A 26,081-nucleotide genomic window follows, 5' to 3' on the forward strand; every position below is an offset into this window, starting at 1 on the left:
AAGTGCGTGGTGCCACTCACCTCTTCCGGCTCCTCCTCTCGCTGGCGATTTGGTTTCGTGTAGTCGATGGGGCCATCCCACTCATCCTGACGGGAGGTCTGACTGGACTGCGGGGAGGTCATGGTGCTGCTTGTGGCACTGGTGCTGTTTTGGCGTTGGGACACATCTGGGGACTTCACGCTGGGACTGCTGCTGCAGCTGCTGCTGCTGGGAAAGGTGCTCTCCCGCTTGCGGTGCTTGTTCATGCTCAAGTCCAGAGTCCCGTTCTCATCCACCTCAATGTCCATAGACTGAAATATTGGAGGCAACATCCCCAGTTAGCCACAGCACTCAGCTCCCTAAGCAAATCTTTTCCTGCTGAGGGTGGGAAGGTCCCTAAGCCATACGGAGCATGTGGCATGAGCATGTCATACTCTTCGCACAATCAGTGGGAAGGTATGGAGCAGAAGGGGATAAGCTTTTGCAAATGCATTCAGCAATGCCCCCTGTGAATACTCCCCTGCACCGAAAGCAACATAAGTGCCTGCTTGGAAGCGACACTGGTCTCAGAGGAGTCGCTTGCAGTCACGTGTCTCCCTGCCATACTCTGCAAACTCCGTGGGGCAATCCTAGAGACTGGCTTCTATTCCAGGTTAAAAAGCAAGGACACTTTTCTTCAGGGGGAAAAAAAGGTCAAAATGCACATCACATACATCAGAGCTGTAGCCAAGCTAAGCATGCACTTTTTCCCTGATTTTCAGTACGGATCTCATCCTGCCAGATGCTGAGTGATTTCTGGTTAGTGCAAAGCACTCTTAATGTCATGCATACAAACACCCATTCCCATTAAGAAGAGACTCTGTGCCTTGTAGTTTCAGGCCCCATGCGATGCCAAGGTCCAACGATATCAATGCCATTTAGGCTGTGGGTAGGCTTGGGTGGGAATTTTCTATCAAACTACTTTGGATAGAAAATGATTTTTTAAAACGGGCATTTTTCCATGGGAGGGAACATTATTTTTGCGGATGACTTCCTGCCACTGTCCCCCACCCCCTCCCATCCCCATTCTGGGAAAACCTACACGAACTGTTTAGGGTTACTCTGACACTCTCTATCCACCTGAGCAGTGGCAGTGCCCCATGGGAGTTGCAGTACAGAAGTCTTGTCTAAATTGGCTGTAGCCCTGGGTTGCACTATATTGCCCACAATGCACCAGACTCTGGTATTTCTGACTTGGGAGTGTTCAAAACGTCTTGCTCGATGAACAGTTCTGATATTTCTTCCCGATTCAGGATGAAACTATCAAGCTACTGACACTGCCAGGAGGGCAGAAATGTCCACATGTGACTAGGTGAGAACTAACCCTGTTTTGTAGCTTGAATCAGAGAATCGTAGAAAATGAGGGCGGGAAGGGACCTCAGGGGTCACATCTAGTGCAGCCCCCTGCTCCAACCAGCCCCAACTACATCATCCCAGCCAAAGCTTTGTCTGCCCCGGTCTTAAAAACCTCCAAGGATGGAGACTCCCCCAGCTCCCTGAGTAACCTGTTCTAGTGCTTTACTACCTCCTGTAGTAAGAAAGTTTTTCCTAATATCTAACCTAAACTTCTCTTGCTGCGACTTGAGCCCATTGCTCCTTCTGTCACCTGCCACCATGGAGGACAGTCCAGCTCCATCCTCTTTGCAACCCCCCTGCAGGGAGCTGAAGGCTGCTATTCAATCCCCCCTCAGCCTTCTCCAGATTAAATAAGCCCAGTTCCCTCCGCCTCTCCTCACAAGTCCTGTCCCCCAGCCCCCAAACTATTTTTGTTGCTCTCCACTGGACTCTGTCCACTGTGTCCACCTCCTCTCTGTAGTGGGGGGCCCAAAACTGGACACAGGACTCCAGAGGTGTCAACTAGAGGGGAGGAATCACTTCCCTCGATCTGCTGGCAATGCTCCTACCAATGCAGCCCAGGATGCCATTAACCTTCTTGGCACCAAGGACACACCACTGGCTCCTGTCCAGCTTCTTGTCCCCTGTCCCCCCAGGTCCTTTTCTGCAAAGCTGCTGCCCAGCCACCTGAAGGGCTTCTCTGAGCATCTCTCCTATTGGTACGGGCTTTCCTGTTGCTTCCTGGCAGTCGATTCCTCCACCCCTTCGCACGTCGAGGCGCTCAGCTCACCTTGCTGGGGGCATCCTGCTGCTTGGTACTGAGGTTTTCTGGCATTTCCCAGCAGCGAGTGGAGAGATTTAGGATGGCAGTGGCGGCCATATGCGCGGCCTCAGCGTCATGGGAGTAGTCGAAGCCTGTCGAGGAAGATGAAGTGCTCTTCACGTAACTACTAGAAGGGCTGTGGCTGGGGGAAGAGGCCTTTGGAAAAGATTTGGCTGCACAAAAAAAAAAGGGGGGGAACAAAACAACCGATATGTAAAACTTCCACAAGCAAGAATCATAGAGGCGTCAGAAGCCATGGACCTCTTTACCTTTGCACATTGCAAGGACGATGGCTAGTCTCGTTAGAAACTTGGAAGCTAATTCAGTGCCCAAGGAAACAAAAGAGATAAAAACAGTGCAGGCTCCAGCCAAAAACTTTAGTGCCCATCTGCTAACTTAAAGGTCTATATAATTATTAACTGGCAGTGCTGCAAAGTTCCCAGGACGCTACACTACCCCTCCTTTATGTTCTGGCGCTATGCTGAGGATGTCAAAGGGGGAAAACACAATGACTCTTCCAAGGTTTTTTGTTGGGTTTTTTTTTAATACATACTCCTTACGAGTTATTTTCAGAGCAGATTAATGTCATGATTTCATGTGTCATAGAGGAAAACCTGCAATTTTTTCAAATTAAATTTTAACAGCCAAAACAGCCATAAAATATGAGTTTCTGATGAGGGCACCAGTGACATATGGCAGTCCTGACAAGTGGCGCAGCGGTTAAACATATAGGAGTAACGGCTATATTAAATCACCTGGAATGGGTGACAGACTGTACGTGACCACTTCACACCGTACTTCACTATACATTGCACCGGACACGGGTCTGATCCTGTCCATGCATAATGAAGGTAGTGAAATGCAAGGAGGTTCAGCGTCTCCCGGTGCAAAATAGGGGCCCAAAGCCTGCAGTCAGATCCACCCCAGAGGACTGCGCTGTATTCACATCATGCGACTCAAAGGGAGCTCATGGTTGTACAGATTCAGCACAGAGCTGAATTGATGGGCCAGGCCTTGAAGTTCTTAGTTAATTTGGGTCCTGCCCTTACTTAGCAAGAAGCCCCATTGACCTGAGGGCTTGTTTTACTCCAGTCACATCCGTTGGACCCCCATGTTGTAAAACCACTTGACAACCTTGGAGGAAGATACTATCGTAAAGTGATTTTGGCATTACCGGGATGAGCTCTAAATAGAAGACATTCTCAACTGCTAATCTTCTCCAGGACTGCTTTCCTCCTCATTGTGGGCACGCATAATGCCTATTGACATTAATGGTGGTTATATGAACACATCCAAGCGAGCATAAATCCCTCCGGATGAAGATCTCTTTAAAGTAAGTTCTCAGTGAAAGGAACAGATTTCCCTACTATGATTGGCAATCATATTAATCTCGTTGCTTTGATTAACTCATTGGAGGCTTGCCCAAATAGTTATTCTTGTGCATTTTATAAAAGGGGGGGGGTCCAGTTTAATCCATGTCCATCAGTGGGGTCCGTGTATTTGCAAGCACAACATGACAATATCTCAAACGGGGAGATGCCAATTTTAATTTCACACTGTAGACTCAGCGATGCTTTTCCATTTCATAAGTATTTCTAGCACTAATGGACTCGCAATCAGCAAATTAGTCAAATAAGTGATGAGAAGAAATAGGAAGGATTATCCTAGTGGGTTTGCTGGAATTATTTTTGTCAGTACAATTACCCTGAAAATTCTTTGCTAATATTGCAAATAACACAATCTATTCAGCAGGAGAATCACTTGTGCTGGGAAACAAATTACTTTTCCATCAACCCTAACCCAGGATGACAGTGGCAGTTGTGCTCTCTGGCCTCCATCCAATTTCATTGTCTGATCCTTTACAGATTTAGTACTGTAATAAAAGGGAGCGTCCATTGTACTGCAACAACCGGGATGCTTTCAAGCATGAGTACTTTTTAGAGAGCAGCTGTGTCAGGATTAACCAGGACTCTGAAAGTGGGATTAGCTACAAAGAGAAAGGCCTCTTGAGGCTGCTGACTTCTGCAAACTGGTTTCCTAAATCTTTTTCTTTTTCTGCCTTTTTTTTTTGGTGCTTTAAAAGATAGATTCATCTTGCATGCGTGCAGGCTAATGGAGTAGGGACATTACACAGCCAAGCTCTATTATTCTCCTCTGGCTGGTAACAGCACAGGTATAATACAGGCTGTCTTCGTTTAGTCCGCCATGCACACTGCAACTCCCACACCTAAAAGTCCATCTGCTGAGGGCTTATTTTATCATTTCATTTTGCTCCTATGTCTAAGTCAGGGGCCTCTTTTTTTGCAGCCACTCTGCTCCATCATAGGAGATGCTCAACAGATAAGAGGGGCAGGTAGATAAGGTATTAGACTGTGCATAGAAGGCATATGATCGATGGATAATATACATGGTGCATAGAAGAGAATAGATAAGCCAAGTAGATAGAACAGGTAATACGTACAATAAAGAAGAGTGAAAACGTAAGCCATTTAGTTGCACAATAGAGTCCTAGAGGTGACCTACAAACGAAGTGGAGCCCATGGAGTAACTTCTAGTTAGAGACATTTCTCAAGAGCATGCACCCAGGCCTGGATGCCATCCATCCTAAAGGGGAAACCAAAGAGGTTGCCCTTTATGCATAGCCACCTATGACCATGCTCTTTCCATTCTCCCCACCCAAACCAACACTCCCAAAGGCCTCCGTCCATATCCCTTGGCAAGCGGTACGGAGGAGAGCACGGAAAGCACTCAGAACCAACGCCCTCACTGGGCCCAACTTACATTTAAAGGCTTTAGGTGAGGTTTCGCTAGTCTGTATCTTTGGGGCAAGCATGCGTTTGCCAAAAACCTGAGCATCAAAACTTGCATAATCGAAGGTGACCTTGGAGTACTTCTCCAGCTCCTTGGCCAGGTTGGCTCGAGGGGTGGCTGGGACCATGTTGGGCCGGTAGCTCCCATACTGAGGAATCTCCAGCTGCTTCACAAAGCACATAGGCCTGGGGACAACAGACACGCACAGATCAGCACGGCTTTCCTTTGCTTTTCTTATCTCATTAAGTGATTCCTAATGAAAGCACAAAGCCATTTTTCCCCCCTCCCTAGAGAGTAGTTTGCAAATATTACCCCAGAAACACAGCAGAAGCCTTCCTTGATAATGCCAATCAGGGATTCTCATAGAGATATACACTTCTTGGGAACATTGTGATCTCTCTCCCTTCAGATGTGCAAGATCAGAATTGGACTCCGTGCTTGCAAAATGGGGCCTGGAGTCTCTTTCCAGGTGCGATCCATGCGTGGGGCACTGTGATATTAATTGCATAAATAAGAAGGCAGCATCTCACTCTGGGAAACCTGTCTTTGCTTGTGCTCTTCCAGCAGAGAGAGAGAGAGAGAAAAAACACCCTTGGTTTCTCCTTTCTTTTGGGAGAGCAGGAAAAAAAACCTGCCAAAACCCATAGGACCCAAGTTCCCCTCAAGTCACCTCTGTGGTTTAACTCTATAGGAAGCATGAAATGTTTGCTTGCCGGGATTAAAAGGAGGGCAGAGTCCTGCCCCGAAAGCCCTACATCTGCTCTGCTGTCTGTAGTGGATCAATTTATCTTGCATACCTATTGTATATAAATTGCTCATTATTATTCTCCTTCTCTTGACCTCCTTGCACTAGATATTTCTAGGAGCGTGAACTCCTTGGAGCATGGATTGTCCTTCTTGTGTGTTTGCAAAGTGCCTAGCACCTAGCAAGCCGGCCCAGAAATGTAATAACTAACAAAACTAAATGGCCTTTTTTTCCCCCCCAAAGGTGCTGAGCTCTCACAACCCCAGTGACTTGGGCACTCAGCAGTTTTGCAAACCTTGAGGCTTTGCCAGCCTGTTGTACATCAAGGTTTGAAGGGCTTGTACCGCTGTCTTGCCCTCATGCTCTCCTTGTAAAATAACTAACCATATTACAAGCCATCTGTAGCCTCATGAATCACCTAAACTGTGTCGGCAAGGATTTATCAGGGACATCCTTAGTATTGGACAGCCCTTATCCCAGGCAGGTCTGACAGAAGCAAAGGGAAGAGAGAAAGAAAAATCATTTGAAAATCATTAGAGTCTAACGAGTCTACTCCTAAAAATCCCGGAAAGAAAAGGAGGTGCACTGGGATAAAACTGCAATGGCGTGATCTTTAAGGGGTTTTAAAAATCCCACCCTCCTACTTATAATGCTAATATAATAGCCTTCATTCTTAGGCAGTTTGCATTGTAGTATAATCAGCACAAGTGCCTTTTGCTGCACTGTTAAAACCCTTTGGCCTGTAGCCTCAGCATTAATTGATGCTACAGAAGCAATTCATTGTCCTGGATGCCCTCCCTGGAATCATCAATTCAATATCTCCCCACCTTAGAGAGACCTATGCTAGTCATAACAGGCATCAGCAGTATCAAGATACAGGCAGACATGGACGGGTTGTGACTGTTTTCTTTATGGCAATAGATTAGGGGAAAAGGAGCTCGGAAGAAGCACTATTGCACATGATTTTATTTCCAATGCAGCTTACCTGAGTATCCGGTCAGAATTGGAGCTGCTTTTAGAGGGGTCTCCAGACTGTGTTTGTTGCTTTTCGTGAGATTTGGCTAATTTTTCAGCAGCGGCAATAGGGCAACCGGATAAACTGTATAATAATTAGAAGAGAAAGAAAGGGAAACTAAGCATGAGGGACTAGCAAGAATGTCTCCATCCACTTCACAGACCAGGCTTTGCACTGAGCCCACAAAAAAAATCACGTCTAGTTATTTTTTTGACTTTTGACAAGTGGCAAAGCCTTGAGGCACCAAAAGCGATAGCGCTCCGAGATGATGGTTCGTCACCATTCAGAGAACTTGGGTATGGAGAAAGCAGCTCGATCCACTGGGCCAAGTTCAGCAAAAGGCTAGCAAGGGAAGGACTGCTCTTTGGTGCTTTGGGAAAGAGCCTAATGAACGTATGACATGTTTGTTCCTTACCCAGTCTTGTTTCTAGCTTTTCTTCTTTAAACCAAACTTATCTATGGGCAATTTCTATGGAAGAATCGCACTTTGGAGATGTGCAGTCACATCATGATTCCCTTGGATGAGGTGGGGCTGGACTGGGACCACAGCTTCAAAATATGGGCCTTTTAAGTCACAGCCCTCAACAGGGCCTGGGGCGGATAGGCATGGAAAAGGGAAGCAGTCTCCCTTTGGGCTGCTCTGGGCACATGAGATGGATGGCACAGCTGTTGCAAAGCGGGTGATGGAGGCAGGATCCTTTCTGGAGTCCTGTTGGCCAAGGGGTGGTAGGAAGAGGAGCAGGACAAGTAGTCCCTGTGCTCCTCACCATGCAGAGACCATAGGGGCTGCTACAAAGGATGCAGAAGAGGGTCTGCTTACTCTCCAGTCTGCCCTTGCAAGGTTTTACAGGGCCCACTGCCCACCTGAGCTATCCAAATTCTTAAATGGACGAAGCAGGGGTCCTGGTTTGGGCAGGCCGAGATGCTAAAGGCTCTTCACTGCTAAATGATCCTAGGCTCCTCTTGTTTGTGGAAGCTCCTAGGCACTTCTGCAAGATCCCTTCTTGGTAGATGTGCAGGTGGGGCCACCATGGGAGAGGGTTGGGACTGGGGTAGACGGCCAGTTGGCTGACACTTGATGACCCCTTCCTTTACAGCTGCAGGGTCAATGGGTGCAATGTACTCCAGAGAGAGTCACACAAGCATAGCTTTGGGGGCCAGCTCCTGTCGAAGCTGTTGTGACCAAGGGGGGGTCGAGTCAGTGGGCCAAGGCACCAGTGTAGAGGCACACGGCCTCCATAAAGATGCTCTCTGTCACTATTTTGAGGGATACCGGGGCTGGGGAGAGGTGGCATCCTGACCTATCGATTGCGGTCTCCCTGCCCCTTCCTAATCTGTGGGACTCTCTGGCAAGGGTTTGTCCCCTCTGAAAGGGGCACTGTATCCTCCACATGCATGTGGTCCTCAGCAGTCAAAACTCCCCGCTGCCTTCTGCCATGTGAGCATTCGTTTAGGAGAGATGCTGATCGCGCTGGCTTGAGCAGGCGTCACACAGTCCGGCACTCCGCCGTTGTCCCCTAACACCGCACCGGGCCCGAGACCCTCAGGCCCAGCCTACGTCACCCCTGCCATTCCCAGCACCGGTCCCTCCGGAGCAGAGGTCATTCTAGGACCCTCAGGTGCATTGCCAGCAAGTCAGCCTTTGCATTCAAGCCACTGGATCCAAAGCTAGTCCATTAACTCGGCTCCAAATCACCTAGCCCCTAGGCTGCACTGCTGCAATCAGTGCAAACAGCACACAACTGGCATTTCCTCGTATTCCCTCTCTGTGACTTGTGGGGAACCTGAACAGGAACTTCTCTCCCACCTGTTGCTGCGTTTTAAAGACACTGGGTTTCTTTTCTGTGCAGCTGTCGGGAACCGTAGATCAGCACACCCTCCTGGTGGCCACTGGCTGCTGCTAGACTTCAGGCCAAATTGGTCTCCTTAATTAAAGCAAGCAGATCTCTCTCATTTGCTCCCACCTATCAGGAGGCATTCATCAGCTCAATTTATTTCATGACTTCCACGCAACGCCTGAATAAGTACTTAAGAAAACTCACCTAGCGCCCGCAAATGAATTATCATTTACGAGTCTGTCACTCTCTGTATGTCCATTACAGTCAAATGATTTGACCAGCATGGTCTTAAGGTTGATCTGGAGAACCACAGCACTCCATCACACAGCCTATATTCTGGGAGGAAACAGCACATGCATTTCTGGCTTCTTGGAGATCCTCCTGCCTGGTTTTAAGTGGCCTGACGGTGGCCTTCCCTCACCCGCCTGTCCCTTCCTTTGCAGGGCTGACTTGCATAGTTAAACTTCTCAATAGAAGAACAAGGAGGTCAAAAACCATTTCAGATCTCCAAACACGCACCAGCACCCCTCCCTTCATTAGGTTTGCTGAGATCCCTCTTCTGGCTGGCTCTATGGGACGGAAAATCCTCATTCCCCGAGGCCCGGGATTGAAGTGAGCAGAGCTGATCTCACAAGACATCTCACGACGTCTGTTCACAAGAGTCCCGGGCCATCGAAACACAACGTAACCCTTGCTTGGCCTCCTATCTCAGCCTCGTATCTTCATCTGGCCCCAAACAACACCTCCACGAACCCCCTCAGCTCAATGCAGTCAACTCAATACCGGTGCCTTGAGCATGAGCAGACAAGGTTCGGGTAAACCCAAAATCTTGTATTAGACCGACTCAAACAGTTGACATGAAGTTGTCGTTCCAAACCTAGAAGCACTGCTCTGCCTTCATGCCCGTCTCCCTTTGATATCTGAGGGGCTCGCCCATTTCCAGATTTTTTTTTTTGTGGTTATAGCCATCCGTAGTTAACCTGTTTTCATTATACCGGATCTCCGTGCAACGTGCATTATGCAAGAATAAAACCAGTGCCATTTTTTGCTGTTTGCCCTGATGACATTTTAGCCCCTGCTGTTACCGATTAGAACGGGAAGTAAGTACCTTCTGTGTGTGTTGCGATTGCTGTTCACGTGACCCTGTCCTGTGCAGCCTGGTGTTGGGCATTTTAACACATTCTCGTGCATAGCCAAGACTTTGTAGCGAGAAGGGGAAGGGAAGAAGGGAGGGAAGTAAAAACAACTTGATAAAAACAGAGTGAAAAAGACAAATAATCAAGTCTCAACACCGGCTCCCTAGAAATCAGTGAATATGAAACACTGTAATTAGAATTTGTCTGCATATAGAAGAGAGCTACAAGCCAGCACTGCTCAGGTCAGCACTTGATTAGCATCTCTGCACACAGCTTGGGCTTTCTGCCTTGCTAGCTGATTGCTATCCACTCCCCCAGCCCGCTCCCTCCCTCCCTTTGGAGCCCTGCCTACCCATTTCAGGTAGTTTTAAGTGATTGGAGTTATCTCTCTGCTTTTATCCTTAGGACTAGTCTTGGTTTGATTTTTTAAAATTTTAATCTTCAGGATTATGGCTTCCTGCAGCGCTGACCTTAAAAGTAAAGAAAAGCATTTGCTTTGCAAGCCTTTAGAAAGCTTGCTTGCTATTTTTTTCTTCTTCTTTTTTTTTGCATTTGAGCTTGTATGACGATAACTAGACTTTCTCCTTGTTTCCTGCAGTTTTGTGTTTATAGCAGGTCTGCAACCTTTGAAATTAGAGATAAGGCAGAGTTTTTCTCCCTTCCCCTCCCCTGTTATCCTAGTATCATTAACACACAATATTGAATTTTTATTTATGTGCACAGAGAAGTCTATTTAAGATGTTGGTACCAATAGGCATAAAATATATATTTTTAAAAACAGTGTCATAATGAAAACTATTTTCTGCAGCGTACATGACTCTTTCCAGAGCATATTGTGATTGTTAAGGCAATGCGTGGTTAAAAAAAAAAGAACATTGACTGTATTATAGGTATCATTTAGCTACTCTTTCTGCTCTACAACAAAAAATTAAATTCTGATCATGGTGGAGAGATTTCCATCCTTTTGCCCTCTTCCCAAGCTGAAAAAAAAAATCCCTATGGAATTTAGTACGGGGTGAAACCAATATGTTAAGTATAAAAAAAAAATAAAACATTCAAAAAACCTGTAGAAGTTAATAGAGAATAAGATCCTTGCTACAGGCTGTATTTTCAAACCACCTTACAGAGTCCAATAGAAGGGGTATAATTCTCTGGAGGATGCTTCCAAAACCTGTTCAAAGGCTTTTATTTTCTATTAAATTCTATACGGTTTTCCTATAACGGCAGTTCTAGCTTTGGTCAATGTAAGGGTAGTGTAGCCAAGACCTCTATGCATAATAAAAGGGGTTGTAACTGTGCCCTGCACTGCTTGAAATTGGACTGTGCTCTTCAAGGGAAAGCCACCCATGTACAGAGGGCCAGTTCATAGCTCATTTCCCCATCCATAGGGCTTCTGTTGGATTTTAGAGGTGCATTGACTTTGCCACGGCTCTTCTGCACAGGCATAACTTTTACCCTGAAAGAAGCCTGCACAGATTAGTCTGGCTAGCCCTCATTGCACAGTGTGGACATACTCACTTTCTGGAGGGATCCTGTCTTTGTGTGGGCAACCGGACAGGCTGCGATGGTGAGGGTAGAGTCCTGTGACGTGACCGGTGCCATCACAGCCCGGAGTTGGACATTTGATCTCTCGTTTCTCAGGTCTCGAGGGGTCTAAGGAATAAAAGGGGAGGAACAAGGGAGACAACATTAGGCCGGCAATTCCAGCAACTGCGTGCAAAATCACAAGGGACTGGGATGTCATCAAGCCATGACATAACAGGCTAAGTAGTAACACCCCATGTCCATTTACCTTGTGACAAATTATTTCTGGATCTATAACCTAGACTACATCTACTTTAGGGATGACTTACTGCTACAGGAAGGCTGGTAAAGTATACCAGCAGAGTCTACTGTGGACACAGCCACACCAGCAAAGTGCGACTGACTCTGGGTTATTGCCCCTTTGCTCCTGTGCAGGTGAACACATGTTTTTGCTGGTATAACCACATTTATGCTAGGCCTTGACTGGGACAGCTGTGTCAGTGAGGGCTCATACTTCTTCAGGCCCCGGACTGACAAAGCTATCCCAGAAGATTACACAGTAAAGAAACAGGAAGCTTATGCCAATTTAATTATATCAGTATGGTTAAAATGAGCAAAACTCTCCCAGCAGGAATGCAGTTATATCAGTAGAAAAAATGGCCAGCCTGGTAGAGCTTGCTCTGGTAAGCTATAACAATATGAAACACGGATATAATGGGCAAGTCTACATGTACACTTTAATGCGCATTACCCTATTTTAATGAGCATTAAAGCATCTAAGAAGTGTGTTTTAGCTAATGCACATTAATATAAGCTCACACTCATCTTTCTAGTACCTCACAATGAAAGGCACTTTTACATATGCTCTGGGGGTGAGGAGCAGCTGCTCTAACTAAAATACTGTCACATCTCATGTATCAGCGTAACCTCACTGAAAAATGGCAGTGGGGGCACTTGAACTAATACTCATTTGACGAGCTTTAGTTCAAGTGCCCCCACCACCGTTGTAAAGCATGGGGACACTGATAGATGAGATGCGGGAAGCTGCTGGAGCACAGTAATTCCAGTGCATTGGACCAGCCTCTGAGCTCGTGTATAGGCACCCGGAGGCACTAGATTTAAAGTGCATTACCTAAAGCGCACCAATTGAACAGGTAGAGGCACCCAATGATACCAGTACAAGATACCATTATAGTTGCATCCACCATAGGGTTGACACAAGCAGGGATGTGATCTGGTACTGATATAGTTATACCTGACTCAGGATTACCAGAATAGCTTTTCTAGTCTAGCTTGGCTCTTGGAAACAATGCAATGGGATACTTCCCCTGCCTTCACATGGGCTGAGATGTTTTAAGCTGACTAAGAGAATCAGCCACAACATTTCTGGCTGAGATAAATAAGCGGAAGGCAGAGTAGATTTGAACTTTATAGACTAATTAATCTCGCTCTCTCTCTTTCTTTCTCTCTCCCTCTCTCTCTATCTCTAGACAGAGGGGATTTAGACACACCATTCTTATTAAGCTTGTGATATGTGTGTGTGAGTGAATCTTACACATGAGCTTTAATGTGCAGTAGCCTATTCTACTGTGCATTAAAGCATCACATCAAAAACAGTGCTAATCCACTAATGCACAGTAAAATGAATCTACTGTGTATTAAGCATCACTAAAAAGGCATTCATTTTTGCTACTGCACATTAGGGTAGTCTAATGTGCCTTTATGTAGTACCTCATATCAGAAGTACTAAACTTAATGTACAGTAGCAAAAGTACATTAATGAACATGTAGAGGTGCCCTGTATGTATTATATATGTGTGTGTATTGCATTTATCTATCTAATTTATATATATATATGGATAAATTAGATAAATAGATAGATGCAATACATACACACACACATACATATATATATGTGTGTGTGCATGTGTGTCTATATCTATCTATCTATCCATCTATCTATCTATCTATCTAGCTATATAAAATGTATCCATTATATATACAAGGGTGCAGGTTGTAGCCGTGTTGGTCTAGGGACATAGGCAGACAAGGTTCTTTGGGTGAATCTGGTATCTTTTATTAGACCAACTTAAATAGTTGGAAAACAATTATTAAGCAAGCTTTCGGGTTCAAAAAAACAACTACTGAAACTTCCTTAGCCTGATGAAGTGTTTTTGAACCCGAAAGCTTGCTTAATAATTGTTTTCCAACTATTTAAGTTGGTCTAATAAAAGATATCAGATTCACCCAAAGAACCTTGTCTCCATTATATATATATATAATATATATAAATAGATAAATGCATATATATCACAACCTTAATAAGAACAGTATGGCTAAAAACCCTCTTTGGGCTCTGAAAAATCCCAGTGTCCAATTTCCTCGGGACGCTCAGCAGTTCCAAAGCCGAGGCTCTTTCACAGACAAAGTCTTTTCTGGAGAGAGATGTATGGAAGGCCATTCACATGCCCCACCTTTGCCGTAGTAGTTTTTTCGGATGGCATCCATAGATTTGTTTTGTTTCTCATCCACCTGGAAGTGCTTCACGTGCTCTCCCGGCAGGCGGCTGGGCTCCCTCACGATCTTCACCTGCTCGGCCTTCAGCGCGATGGCCTGTTCCAGCAGCCCCAGGTTCCCTCTGGTCATCATGTCATACATTTCGGACTCGTCGGTCACCGCTGATTTCTGGGAGCGCGCGTCGTCGTCTTTGTCATCGTCCGACCTGACCTCCACGATGACCGAGTACTCAGGCTTCGGGCTCAGCCGCCCTTCACAGTGGGTTTTCTGGGAGTCCTGAGAAGTGTGAGGCGTTTCTTCGCAGATCACTTCAGGCGCCATCTCCTCCTCCTCCTCCTCTTCCTCGTCCTCCTCCTCTTCCTCCTCCTCCTCTTCCTCCTCATCGTCGTCGTCGTCCTCCTCTTCATCATCATCCTCTTCTGCTTCTGCTTGCATGGCCTTTTGCAACGGGCAGGACTCCTCGCAGTTTCCATCATCCCGATGCTCGGAGCACAGCTCGCTGCTGCGTTCGCTGGTGACCTCGATAACCTCCTCCGCATCCTCCGTCTGGATGATAATCTCCTTGTCACACTCCTCTTCCATCACCTCCTCTCCTGCTCCTTCGCGGACCAGGTGAACTACATTCCCAGGAGGCTTGGAGACCTGCAGGTCCCTTTCAGGCAGCTGTCCTTCTATTGCAAGGGTTTCTTCTGCTATTTGGCCTAGGTTTAGGAGAGAGTTGGCAATTATTTCTTGATAGCTGCTGTAGTTGGCCTTGCTGGGGCCAGATGTACTGGGAGCTGCATTTTGTCCATAGTGAGATGATTTTGCTGGGCTTTTTGCTGGAAGATAAAAAAAAAGGACGGAAATTATATAAACAGCTCTGTCTTCTTTAAGCTTAATTGAAGCCAGACTCTTGATGGCACAGTGTGATTTAATGCATTTGGTAACTGCAAGTAAAAAAAAAAAAAGTGGAGGGTAGGATTTCCATTTGAAATCTATTCCCACCAATGAGATGAACATCACCAGCCCATACTTATTTCTCCCACCGCACCATCCAAAGTCATCGGCTACACATATTTTGCACATTGCCTGCAGGGGTAGTTGTGTGCTCGAGAGTCCCACACGGGATCCTGATGTGAACTCTCTCCATAAAGAGGATCCCAAGATACATAACTAGATTCACAGGGAGCAAAGAGGCTAGGATCCCAGGGCTGACGTTCTGCCCTAGGTTGTATGCACGCTCCTGCCCAAAGAAGATGAGTGAATATGGGTGTAAGGGCCTAATCCTGTGCCAATGAAGCACTCCAAAGTTTTAGGCTGCCTTCCCCTCATGCTGCCAGACAGAGATGCTTGGCTATGCTTTTCATGGTCACTCCCCATTAAGTGCCACTAATAAAAGCACTCTCATTTTGGAAGATGCTGGAGACAATCTGCAAACAGCCCTTCTCAGATGAAACCCCGCTTTCCTGTTGTTCTTCCGCTGAATCTCATAATCGCAGAACCCATCCTGTACATAATTTAGAGCAGCTATAACTCTTGATTATTAACACTGGTTGCCCTTTATCCACCAGTTAAAATACAGCTCTGCAATCAATAATGACAAAGCACCTTCTGTTGGCTCGGGGCTACGGGTCTCCTCCTGTTCGGTTGTCTCTGCCTCTTCCTCCTCCAAAGTCCCCTCTGATTCATCGGTGCCAGACTCTTCCTTCACCTCGGTCTCCTCACTCCCATCACTGTCGACATTGTAGCCTTCGTCGAGGGCCAGTTTGAGGGGATGGGATTTCCTCTTGGACACCAAGTGCTCGGCCTCGGCATCCTGAAGTTTCCTCTTCTTTGCTAGAGGGCAGCTTTGTAAACTACAGGAAGGGCAAAGAGACAAGAATATTGGTGGCGACGTGAGAAACAGGTCTCAAAGCTCTCAGATCCAGGCATTTTAATCAGCAAAGCAAGGCAAGTAATCATGCAAAATGTAGGCAATGCACCAAAAGGCTGCTTTCCCCCATCCTAGCTCCATGGACTGAGCTGAAGACCTGACCTACAATCTCTGCACTGTACTCCTTCTCCCCTGAAGCAACTCCCTTAGCAATGAACCATCTCGTACCACTTTGACCAGCTTTTGCTCTGCTGTCAATGGAAGCCCACCGGACCAGATGAAGCCATTTAGCCCAAGGGCTGCTTGTACCTGCCCTTGCAATTCATGCAAGTCCTGCTTCCTCCTACCCTGGACATTGTTACAAGCTAAAGACCATTCATGGCTTCCCGTTATAAATCTATACCCGGTCTTTAGGGCCAGCCATTGTGACATATATAACCCACTGGCACCTTACATCCAGATTTCTCCAGTACAATACACAGATGAAAGTATTAAAACTGGAATGGACTCCAAGCTGACGTACTGTTATTCATGCCCCCACCCACGTACACACGCATGAAGTATGTGTAGGAATTAATAAGCTCCCATGGAGCAACCCAGTCTCTTCCTTTCTGCATGGCTTGGGATGATGGCGAAGCTTTTTTGAGACTGGATCCTGCTCCCTGTTGTAGTCAAGGAAAGGAGCAGAGCTTGGCCCCCACAAATCAGTTGGCCTGTGCTGTCATGCACACCTTCCTATATTTGGGGTCCATAGGCTGGAAATCTTCCAGAGCAAACCTTACCTTCTGTGCCTTGCATACTTTCCCCGGATATGTCCTGAGCCATTGCAGCCTGGGGTTGGGCAGCTTGAGAGGGAAACAACCAACCGTCAAGAGCAAATTTTAATTGAAAGCACGTAAAACGGTGGAGAGTTAAAAAGAATCTGCGTGGAAGGAACAAACGCTGCACAAGGGAAGATAATTTCCTTTAAATAGTACATCCCCTCCCTTTGAATTCCAACCACGGAGGGCAGGAGGGTGGCTTTGCAGTTTGCTAAAAATTAATGAAATGACTCACCCCATTTAATTAAATGAACGGTTCATTATAGTTTTATGAGTATGTTTAATTAAAGATTTGCATGTGTAAGAGCAAGCTTTTTTTAAAACCAGGCAACTACTGTACTCTGCCTCCCACTGCCAATCTTCAGTAGTTCTTTCTTTATTTTTTATTAGTGCAAAAAAAAATAATATAAACGTGGCTTTTTCTTTCGCTGTCTGGTTTGTTAGACAAATGATGTTTCTTGCTGCAATGAATGGCTGCTCCATTGACAAATCCAGGCTGACACGGACCTGGGAAACCCTGTGTTGGGTGCTGCTAGAGCAGGTTGGAGGGGTTCACTAGCTCCCTGCACTGGCTGCTTGTCAGAAGAATAGGTAATTGTGTTAGCTTTGGGCTTCTCCTAACATCCCTGAGTACCACTCAGGCCTTTTAATGACCTTGTAGCATCACAGCACTTCATTCCTGGGGTGTGATGTTCCCTTGTGTAAGGGTAAAATTCACAGAAATACAAATAATTAGTCCAGTCCCCAGGATAAACACCTGTACATCCAGGCTCAGCAAAGGACCCTGGTTGCTGTTGTTCTCCACCTAGCCTTTAAAGGTTTTGGTGGGAGAGGTGGAGCTATATCACGGAAAACTATTAAAAAACCCATTGTTGCAAGGGATCAGCACGGGAATCAAATCGAAAGTCTGCTTGTAGGGAGGTAAAATGTCAGGATCTTCCTTTGATCGTTTATTTTCTAGATCAAGAAAATGAAGTAGATGCAATGGGTCTGCACTTCAGTAAAGACTTTGATCTGGTGCCACGTGGAAGACCGTCAGCTCAGATGGAGAAGGCAGGATTTGCTACCAAAAACTTATGGTGGGTAAACGATGGGTAATGCTGGAAGGAAAATCACCCAGGGCAGGAACAGGTGCCGGGGTCATATCACCCCAGCCAAATATCTGTCCGGCCTCCTCTTGAAGAGCCCCCAAGGTTGGAGAAAAGTACAAGTTAGAGGGAGGTCGCTAGTGAATTTAAAGAATCGGTCTCGGGAACAATATTATTTAATAATTTTCACCAGTGACCTTTGGCACGAGAAGTCAGGAGTGTGCCGATGAGAGCAGTCGTCAGTTTGGAGAAGGGACAGGAAGAGCAGGGTGACCTTGAGGACCGGAGTAATAGAAACGGGATGAAATTCAATAGCACAAAGCGCAAGGCCATGTTCCTAGTGTCCAATGCGATTTTCTGCTATCAGAAGGGGGCTCATTAGTTGCAAATGGCTGAGGTGGAAAAGGACCTGAGTGTACTAGTCTATCATAAGATGACTGAGACGCTGATCTGATACGGCCATGAAAACAGCAAACACCGGCTTAAGACACATGAAATGGGGTACTTCCATTAAAGACAGGGAAGTACTCTTAGACGCCTGTGATACCTCCTCTACGATGCTACGTGCCATACGGGGCACCTGGTCAAGAAAGATGCAAGCCAGGACAGATGCTGAGAAGGGCAACCGGTGTGCCCAAGGGAATAGAGAGCCTGTCTCATGGGAAGAGGTAAAAGGCCCAGCAAAATGAAGGCTGAGAGGCTGTGACTGCTGGATAACTTCTCAGGGGGTCTGGTCTATCTGGTCCCTTCTAGTCCTATCCCTTGAATGCACGTCTAAGGCACCCCATGGCATGCTGGACCTCACTAGCAAGACCCTATGGTTTTAAAAGATTTGTGCAGGGAGAGTGCAACACTGCCCTGCTGGTATAGGGGGCTGCAAAGAGAAGCTGCAACAAGAGACTCAACCCCTGATGCCTTAAATAACCCTTGGGAGGCCTTGGACCAGCCTCCCATGCCAGCCTTGTGATGCAAAACCCGCAGCATTGCCACGTGCCGTAACCTGCTGCTCACGATCCGCCTCAAAGCCGAGACCCGCTTCTTCCTGCGATCGAGTGGGAGGATGCCCTTTAGTTTCCTCGCTCTTGTGACGTGCACGCTCTCCAGGCAAAACCACACCTATCCTGGCATTCCTCCTCTGAATGAATGGGCCTGCGTCTGAGCGAGAGGCTTGAAGATCATACATAAAAAAGATCTCTTCCCGCTAATGTACATAATTGGAAGAGCGGCTCCCCCCGCTTCTCCTTTTTCTGATGATCTTAAAGTCTATTTAATTTTAATTGCTCTCAGTCATGACTGAGATAGCTCTGTACCGAGCAGCCCCAGACACACTTTAAGTGACTGCACACAGAGATGCAGAGCAGTGTTTACACTAGTAGCAACTTGCATGGAAAAAAAAAGGCTTATTCAGTACAAAACAAGAGCTGCTCTGATGAAGATGTTACAGCCATTTCTAAGCTTTGCTGAATCAATTCCCTTTTTAATGGGGAAAATTGCAACCTATGGTTTAAAACAGAGGGCGTGGAGAAGGTAGAAGGTGGGGGTCTAAAGGAAGGACGGATCCTGGATATTTCCATTTTGCATATAGCCCAAGAGAGATTAAATAGTGCCCATGGTCCAGAGGAGTCCCCAGCACTTTCTAAAATACCTATTCATTGCATCTCGGCTTCAAACTTCTGTTTGCAAAACTTCCCAGGATGGATGTGCCTAATATTTTGGCAGGGGCTGCATATATGGATGGCTTTCATGGTTTATTAATGCTTCCCCTTCCTTGCAATATTCATGGCCACATTTTCTCTCCGCTGCTCCGATACTTGTCTAAAAGGCTTCTGATTGTCATGCAGACGGTGCCCCGCTTCCAATTAGTCGATTAATCGTCCAGTTAATCAGGCAATTAGGTGACAGCTGCAGAGATGGCTTTTGTGGAGCACTCTGTGCTGCCCCTTAAATATGTCACCTGCTTCAATTACCACCTCCGCTCAAGTGTTCAGCAATAAAAGTTGGAGAAGGGGAATGCCCAGTGCTCTCTGCTCCGCGCTCTCAAGAGTAATAGGGGAGCGGAGGAGCAGAGGCGCCATGGGATTGGCAGAGTTCAGGTCCAATTACTCTTTGACACAGCAAGCTTTCCAGCAGAGACCGCGAGGAAATGCAGCCCCTGCCATTAGCACACACCCAGGCTGAAGCAGCCTACCTTTTGCACAAGCCCCTGTGTGTAGGGTTGAAAGGAGAGCTTAGCAATCCAGGAGCCTGTCACGGATAATGAGACGCTTTGCCCCGGTTCCTTCTGCGGCTGCAAGGAGCAGGCCCGTCCCCTTGCAGGAGTGATCACGGGAGGTCCTGAGGCTCGTTGGAGTCCAGGACTAAGAGGCTGAAGAGCGGGGCAGGGACTGTATCTGCAAGAATCGTACCCTGTACCTAAGGGGGATACCTCACATTAAAGCCTTCCCTGTAAAGGCTGCGGGAATGATTAAGGGCCTGGAGGACAAACCTGATGAGGGAAGACTAAGGGACCTGGGACTGCTCAGCCTGGGGAGGAGAAGATGGAGGGGGGACTTGATGGCTGTCTAGAAGTATGTCAAAGTGGGGATACTGGGAGCTGGAAGGAAAAAATGTTCGCTAAGGCACCCCAAGGGAGGACCAGGAGCAATGGCCATAAACTGCTAGAGGATGGTTTCAGGTTGGATGCAAGGAAGAGCTGCTTTATGGTAAGGGGGGGCCAGAATCTGGACTGGACTTCCCAAAGGGGTGGTGCAGTGCCCAACCTTGGAGGTCTTCAAGGAGGAGACTGGACAGACACTTTGATCCCAGCAATATCTCTGCCCAGTGCAGGGGGGCTTGGACTTGATCTTTCAAAGCCCCTTCCAGCCCTTCATTTCTATGCCAAACTCCAGGAACAGGGGCGGGGAGGGAGGAGGGAAGTGGCAAGGCAGGGGAAGGAAACAGAGCAGGGGAAGAGCACACATGATGGGCAACGCTGCTTTTATGGGCAACACCACTTTGGGCAGCAGTCCTTTTGGAGGGCTCGGCCCCCCCTCGATCCTGGGCAGCTGAGACGAAGCAGGCCGCGAGCTGCCGCTTGGGACTTCAGGGGCTGCAGGAGGGGACTGCAACGCAGCTACCGTCCCGTACGGTTTCCTTCCCTTTCCCCGTGTCCACGATGGACAGAAAAGGGGCCTACAGGCCAGGTTTAGGATCCAGCCTGATAATATGTTTGCCCCAACATAGGGCTTCCCATAGCCTGTGTTTCCCTCTGGGAAGAGCCACCTCCCCTGTCCTCCGCCGCCAGGTGATGGGGTTGAGACGAAACTTTTCTTACCTCACCTCCTGTCCGATGAGTTCCGTGGGCACTGAGCGCGGAGGCAGGAGCCGGGAAGGGAAATAAAACACGAGGCAGTCAACACGACACCGCCCAGACACTCCAGAGGCAAGTCACCCATTGTCCCGGACCGTAACACAGGCAAATCTACAGCAAATAGACAAGCACGCCCTCTCTGCTGCCCCGAGCCTGCGGACGCTCATGCCTGTGCCCAATTTCGAACACGTCCAAGCGAAGCACGTATGCACTTAAGCTTCAGGGCAATAACAAAAAAACAGTTGCTTTCCATATGTGCATATTCAGGATCCAGACCACAGGACGCAAGAACTGGATCCTGAATATGCATGTATGGAAAGCAACGATCGAGTTTTCTTCATTTGGGGCAACGTGTCTATGCTTAAATGGGCTAATTTGCATTCTTCCAGTTTCTTTGCAGAGTCCCTTTTGCTCCAATCGCTGTTTTCCCCTCCTAGTGCAAACATAAATACCCTTATTTTTCTCCCCTCTAAGCAGACTGCGCTCATGAGGGAGCTATGCGCCGTGTTCAGCTGCACAATAGTTCGTGGGCTAATTGAATTGTGATGTCGATGCTCTGCAGCTTTCCAGGATGATTTTTCCTATCTGAATAATATGATTCTATGGTAATAACACGGAACAGTATTTTTAGTTTCTTAACTAGAAACTGGTGTCCAGCCAGGAAGCCAAACAATTGGGGAGGAGGAACCACACATGCTAAGTTTGCACAGGCTAAAAGGCATTGCATGTTTGCTCAATTTGTTTGAGCTAATTGGGTTTCTGGGGAACCAGATCTCAATGGAATGACTCACAACTTCAACAAACTGGAGGCAATCGTAAGGAGCGTGGTGTATTCAACAAATTACCTTTTCACATCAGGAGACCTGGATTTAAATGCCGTTAAGGCAGCTTGCAAGTGAGAAAATAAGTAGAATCAGGCTGGTCTGATTATAGTCCTGAGGGGCATTATAGAGACGACAAAAACAAAACAAAATGCAAAAAAAAATAAAATTAAAAAAAGGGGGGAAAAATCCTCACAACCCACATCTTCTGGCACCATTCGGCATTAGTTGACTGTAGCTGGGTTTTGTTTTTTTTTTAAAGAGATGAAAATGATTACAAGGACAAGGAGAGAGGTAGAGGTCAGGACAAAGTGGGGCCCGGTGGCACAGCTGCGTGGATGAAGTTGCATAATACCTGCTCACATCACACTACACTTTAGCTAGTCCTATTAATTCCTCCCTTTCAATGACCTTTAAAATGCATCAGATCCACAGACACCAACAAGGGAGAAAGAAAATAGGGGGGGGGAAGGAAAAAAAAAAACACAACCCGTGATCTGTAATCATTATTCAAGGTGGCGATGGTATATGGGCTAACACCGTGCGCCACGTATTACAGCACCTTTCTTGCACAGAGAAAAGGCAGCTAGAGGATGAAATATAAGTTGTTGTTTTGTTTAAAGATGGAAAATAAATAGCAATCAAGCTTTGAATCAACCAGTCATTTGTCCTCCCGTCCCTGCTGTGAGACAGCCCTGTTTGCTTCTGCAGCATGCACTCACTCTGCCAGGCAGTCTCAGATGTACAACTTCAAAGCCTCTAGCAGAGCATACATGATGAAAGCCTTTGGAGCTGATCTGAGGCTATCACTTTTCTGATGCCTATAAAATGAAGCATGCAAGGTGGGGTTTCTGTGTTGTGGGGGTGGGGAATAAAACACGATGTGGGGCTGCAAGCATTTGTGGTCGGGACTGATCTTTTTGTAGCTGTGCACTGATCTCACGGCGAGGACCGGGCGGCGGCAGGAGAAGGGGAGTCGTGGTTGTGGCTTGGAAGAATGAGATGCTGGACCTGAAGACGGGCCCGCCAGCGCGGATAACAAGCTGCTCACCTCGGATAGATTTCGACCGTGTGCGCGCTCTCTTATCGTCATTTTCTAAACTCATCTGGAAGCAAACAGCAAAAGCGTCAGCGTTAAAAAGTCTCCAGGAAAACGCGGCACTGGGAAAAAAAACAAGTTGCTCAACATAAGTGACCTGGGTTTAGGGAGCCAGGAAGGCTACCACGGTTTCTTTTTGAGAATGATCCACATTGCGGTACTGTTTTAAAATCAGGCCATGCCAGGTTGATTTTCATGGGATGGTGTTTCAGAGCTTCCTTTTTATGACACGAAGGCTTAACGAGAACATAGCCGCTCTCATGCTTTAGCGATGGAAAGGTCGAAATTCTGGCCTTCTTGAAATCAGTCCTAAAATTCCTGTTGGTTTCAATAAGGCCAAAACTTCCTCCGGAGGACTGACAATGTGGCTGAGCTCTTTTGTCAAACGCTTTGGTGCTGCACCAACTCCTAGCCCCACTCCTTCCCCCCCAAAGACAAGACACAAGTGGTGGGTCAGACTAAAACGTGAACGGGGAAGGTGAGCGAGGAGTAAAAACAACGGGATGTTTTAGTGCAGGTGAGCAGTAGTAACAACAGCTCGTTCATCTGCACAGTACTTTCACCCAATGCATCACACAGGGTAGTACAGAGGCACAGACAGGACCAAGGACTTGGTGAAGGTCAGTGGCGAAGCCAGGAACACAAGCCAAGTCTCCCGAGTCCCAGCCCAGTGCGGTAGCCACTAGGCCACATGGCTTCACTAACACCCCACCAGCACAGCAGCCTCCTGCGGCTCCAGCGTGCCTTCCAAATCAGGATCGGCAGGGGCGAGAAGACAACGGCGCTATTTGGACCTGAAAGCTGAAGCTTTCCCTAGCGCACAAGGGGCGCCGGGGGAGGAAGCACAAAAAAAGGTGCTCGCAGGAGAAGCAGGCAATCAACCTGGTTACTGCAGGCAGAGTGCAGGCAGCGGTCAAGCACGCTGCAAGATAATAGGACAGAGAGCTGATTTGTCTAAAACCAGAATCTCTGGAGATTGCGCGGTGTAGCATTTAATGGATTCCATCTGTTATGAAAGTTGTAGACAATAAAAGCAGCATCTGCATATATGAACAGAATTAGGCCCGAGCAGGGGGAGGAAGGGATCTAAATGCCTTTGAGGTTCTGGGCCTTTGCATAGGCAGAGTGCTCTCCATTAGCATGTAAATATAGGGTATGTTTTATTGTTCATAAATCTGCGCGTGCCATAAAGCCGGCTTTGCACACCAGACAGGTAACTTTCTACATGGAGCTCTTTACATCAGCTTCCCACCCCCTCCATGTTTAACACATGGGAAGGTGCATTTTAATAACTGTTAGACTGCAGATGTTATATTCTGCCCAGCAGGGAATAAACACAATGAATAAAGGCGATTTGGTACTCCAAGGTGCTCACCAATAACAGTGGCGGCCTTAGGGTTGTTGGGGCCCCTTAGAGGCTTAATTTTGATGACCTATAACCTGCCACTAGTGTCGTGGATCATTTTAATATTCTTTGGGGGAATTAGATAAATAGTCAAATGTTAAAATGCAAATAGAGCCACTTCCTTGTAAAACGTTACCCCCCCCCCAAAAAAAATTGCTGCAAAATTTTGGGGCACCCTAAAGTGTGGGGTCCTGGGCAGTTGCTTGGTTTGCCCTCCCCTAAGTCCGCTACTGCCAGTAACTAAGCATCACAACAACCTGAATATGAAAAGACCAAAAGGTACCTAGCTCTGGGCTGGACCACCATGCACGTTTCAGGGTGCAGTGCAATCTGCATTTAGGGTAGATGAGTGGGAAAGGGACTTTCTGTGGCAACATGTCTTGCTTGGCTGCACACTGGAGCTGAGGTATGAGTACGGAAAGGCTGAGCGTACACCTGACTGCATATGGAAGTGCATCTCAACAAAATCAGAAATACATGTCATCCTATTCTCCCTACCCCATTACCTTTTTCCTCACCGAAGTGGTGGGTGGAAGCAGGATGGAAAACACTAGGTAAGGGAGAAAACAATTAATTTTCTTAGGGAGGGTTTCACTAGGGGAATAGTGCACCCCCATGATTAGCTTACGTCAGAGGTGGCCTTAGGGTCGCTGGGGCCCTGGGCAAGAGAGTCATTTAGGGGCCCTTAGAGGTATGTACTCCAGTAAATAGTAACCCAGCACAGTTGTATTGTGGATCTTTGTAATATTTTGGGGGGGGGAATTAGATAAATAGTCAAGTGTTAAAATGCAAATACAGCCACTTCCTTGCAAAAACTTCACCCTGCCAAAAAATTGTTGCAAAATGTGGGGGCCCCCTAAAGTGTGGGGCCCTGGGCAGTTGCCTGGTTTGCCCACCCCTAAGGCCTCTAGTGCTTACGTGTCTGCTTCCGAGAGGGAAAAAAACCCAAACCCAACCAGTTCTGTCGCAATAAGGGCAAATCCTTTTCAGCACAAAATGTCCCTGACTAAGCATTCCCAACCAAGTCCCGCTGGCACGGTGCACGAGGAGCATCTTCGACATAAGAAACCAAGGGGGATCAAAACAAAACAAAACAAAACAGGAAAAACTAACGGGGGGAGGGGGGGTCACAAACAAGGAATCCCAGCCTTAGTTCCCTAAAACGAAAAGGGAACAGGACTGGGGAGTGCAGCTGGGGAACGCACCATCACAATCCGCACGGTGCTGCTTCCCTTCTCTGTTGCTCTGCTAGCAGAGTGTATAATGAAAACAAAGCATGCTGGCTCCTCGCTGGAATACAGCCCAGTGCCAGCGCCAGCTTACAACCATGTGACCTGTTCTTCAATGAGGAGCAGGAGAGCCTGTATTTAAATGCACAGCTCTAAATGTCTACTTGAATTCTGCTTGTATCCTAAAGCACACCTCTATTTTTTTTTTTAAAGGGCAGGGGGATGTGGGGGATGTGGGGGAGGGAAGGGGAGTTCTTTTCCATAAGAATTCATAAGGCATGAAACTGGATTTGCACTGCTATTTTTCATAGTAAGGGTTTTACTTCCCCCCACCCACTAAAAACAGATAGATGACAAAGCTGGAGTGCTACCTATAAAGAGAATGCCTCAAATCAGCACGATGAAATTTCCCCGAGTGGCTCTCCCCTTCCCAGCCCTTGGAAACACAGCACTAACATATAATGATTTACAGGGTTTTTTGTAACGGGGGGTTGGAAGAAAATCAAAACCTCAAGTAATTTATGCATCCTGTCAGCAATAGTCTTATGGTGCCATAGTGTTACGCTCCACATTTATTACGATCTTCCCAATAACACAGAAGACAATTACTATAATTTCTATTTTTAAAGCTCTGGTTCCCCACGGACCAATG

General features: G+C 47.0%; 1 protein-coding gene across 5 annotated transcripts in view; it reads right to left on the reverse strand.

The window, feature by feature from the left end:
* Window positions 1-26,081, reverse strand: part of MYT1 (myelin transcription factor 1) — a 95,739-nt gene that overhangs the window by 28,937 nt on the left and 40,721 nt on the right. For all 5 annotated transcript variants that reach the window (XM_090065015.1, XM_090065018.1, XM_090065014.1 and 2 more), the window contains exons 3-13: window positions 22,748-22,802; window positions 20,840-20,870; window positions 16,400-16,462; window positions 15,353-15,600; window positions 13,720-14,583; window positions 11,240-11,374; window positions 9,694-9,784; window positions 6,718-6,831; window positions 4,958-5,172; window positions 2,144-2,349; window positions 21-290 (exon numbers count right to left, since the gene is read on the reverse strand). In XM_090065015.1, the coding sequence (XP_089921141.1) occupies window positions 21-290; window positions 2,144-2,349; window positions 4,958-5,172; window positions 6,718-6,831; window positions 9,694-9,784; window positions 11,240-11,374; window positions 13,720-14,583; window positions 15,353-15,600; window positions 16,400-16,462; window positions 20,840-20,870; window positions 22,748-22,802 (2,292 nt within the window). The remainder of the gene's footprint in view (window positions 1-20; window positions 291-2,143; window positions 2,350-4,957; window positions 5,173-6,717; window positions 6,832-9,693; window positions 9,785-11,239; window positions 11,375-13,719; window positions 14,584-15,352; window positions 15,601-16,399; window positions 16,463-20,839; window positions 20,871-22,747; window positions 22,803-26,081) is intronic.

Source organism: Crocodylus siamensis, chromosome 10 (assembly GCF_052110815.1).
Source record: "Crocodylus siamensis isolate JL-2025a chromosome 10, ASM5211081v1, whole genome shotgun sequence".
In the NCBI taxonomy this organism is placed as follows: domain Eukaryota; kingdom Metazoa; phylum Chordata; order Crocodylia; family Crocodylidae; genus Crocodylus; species Crocodylus siamensis.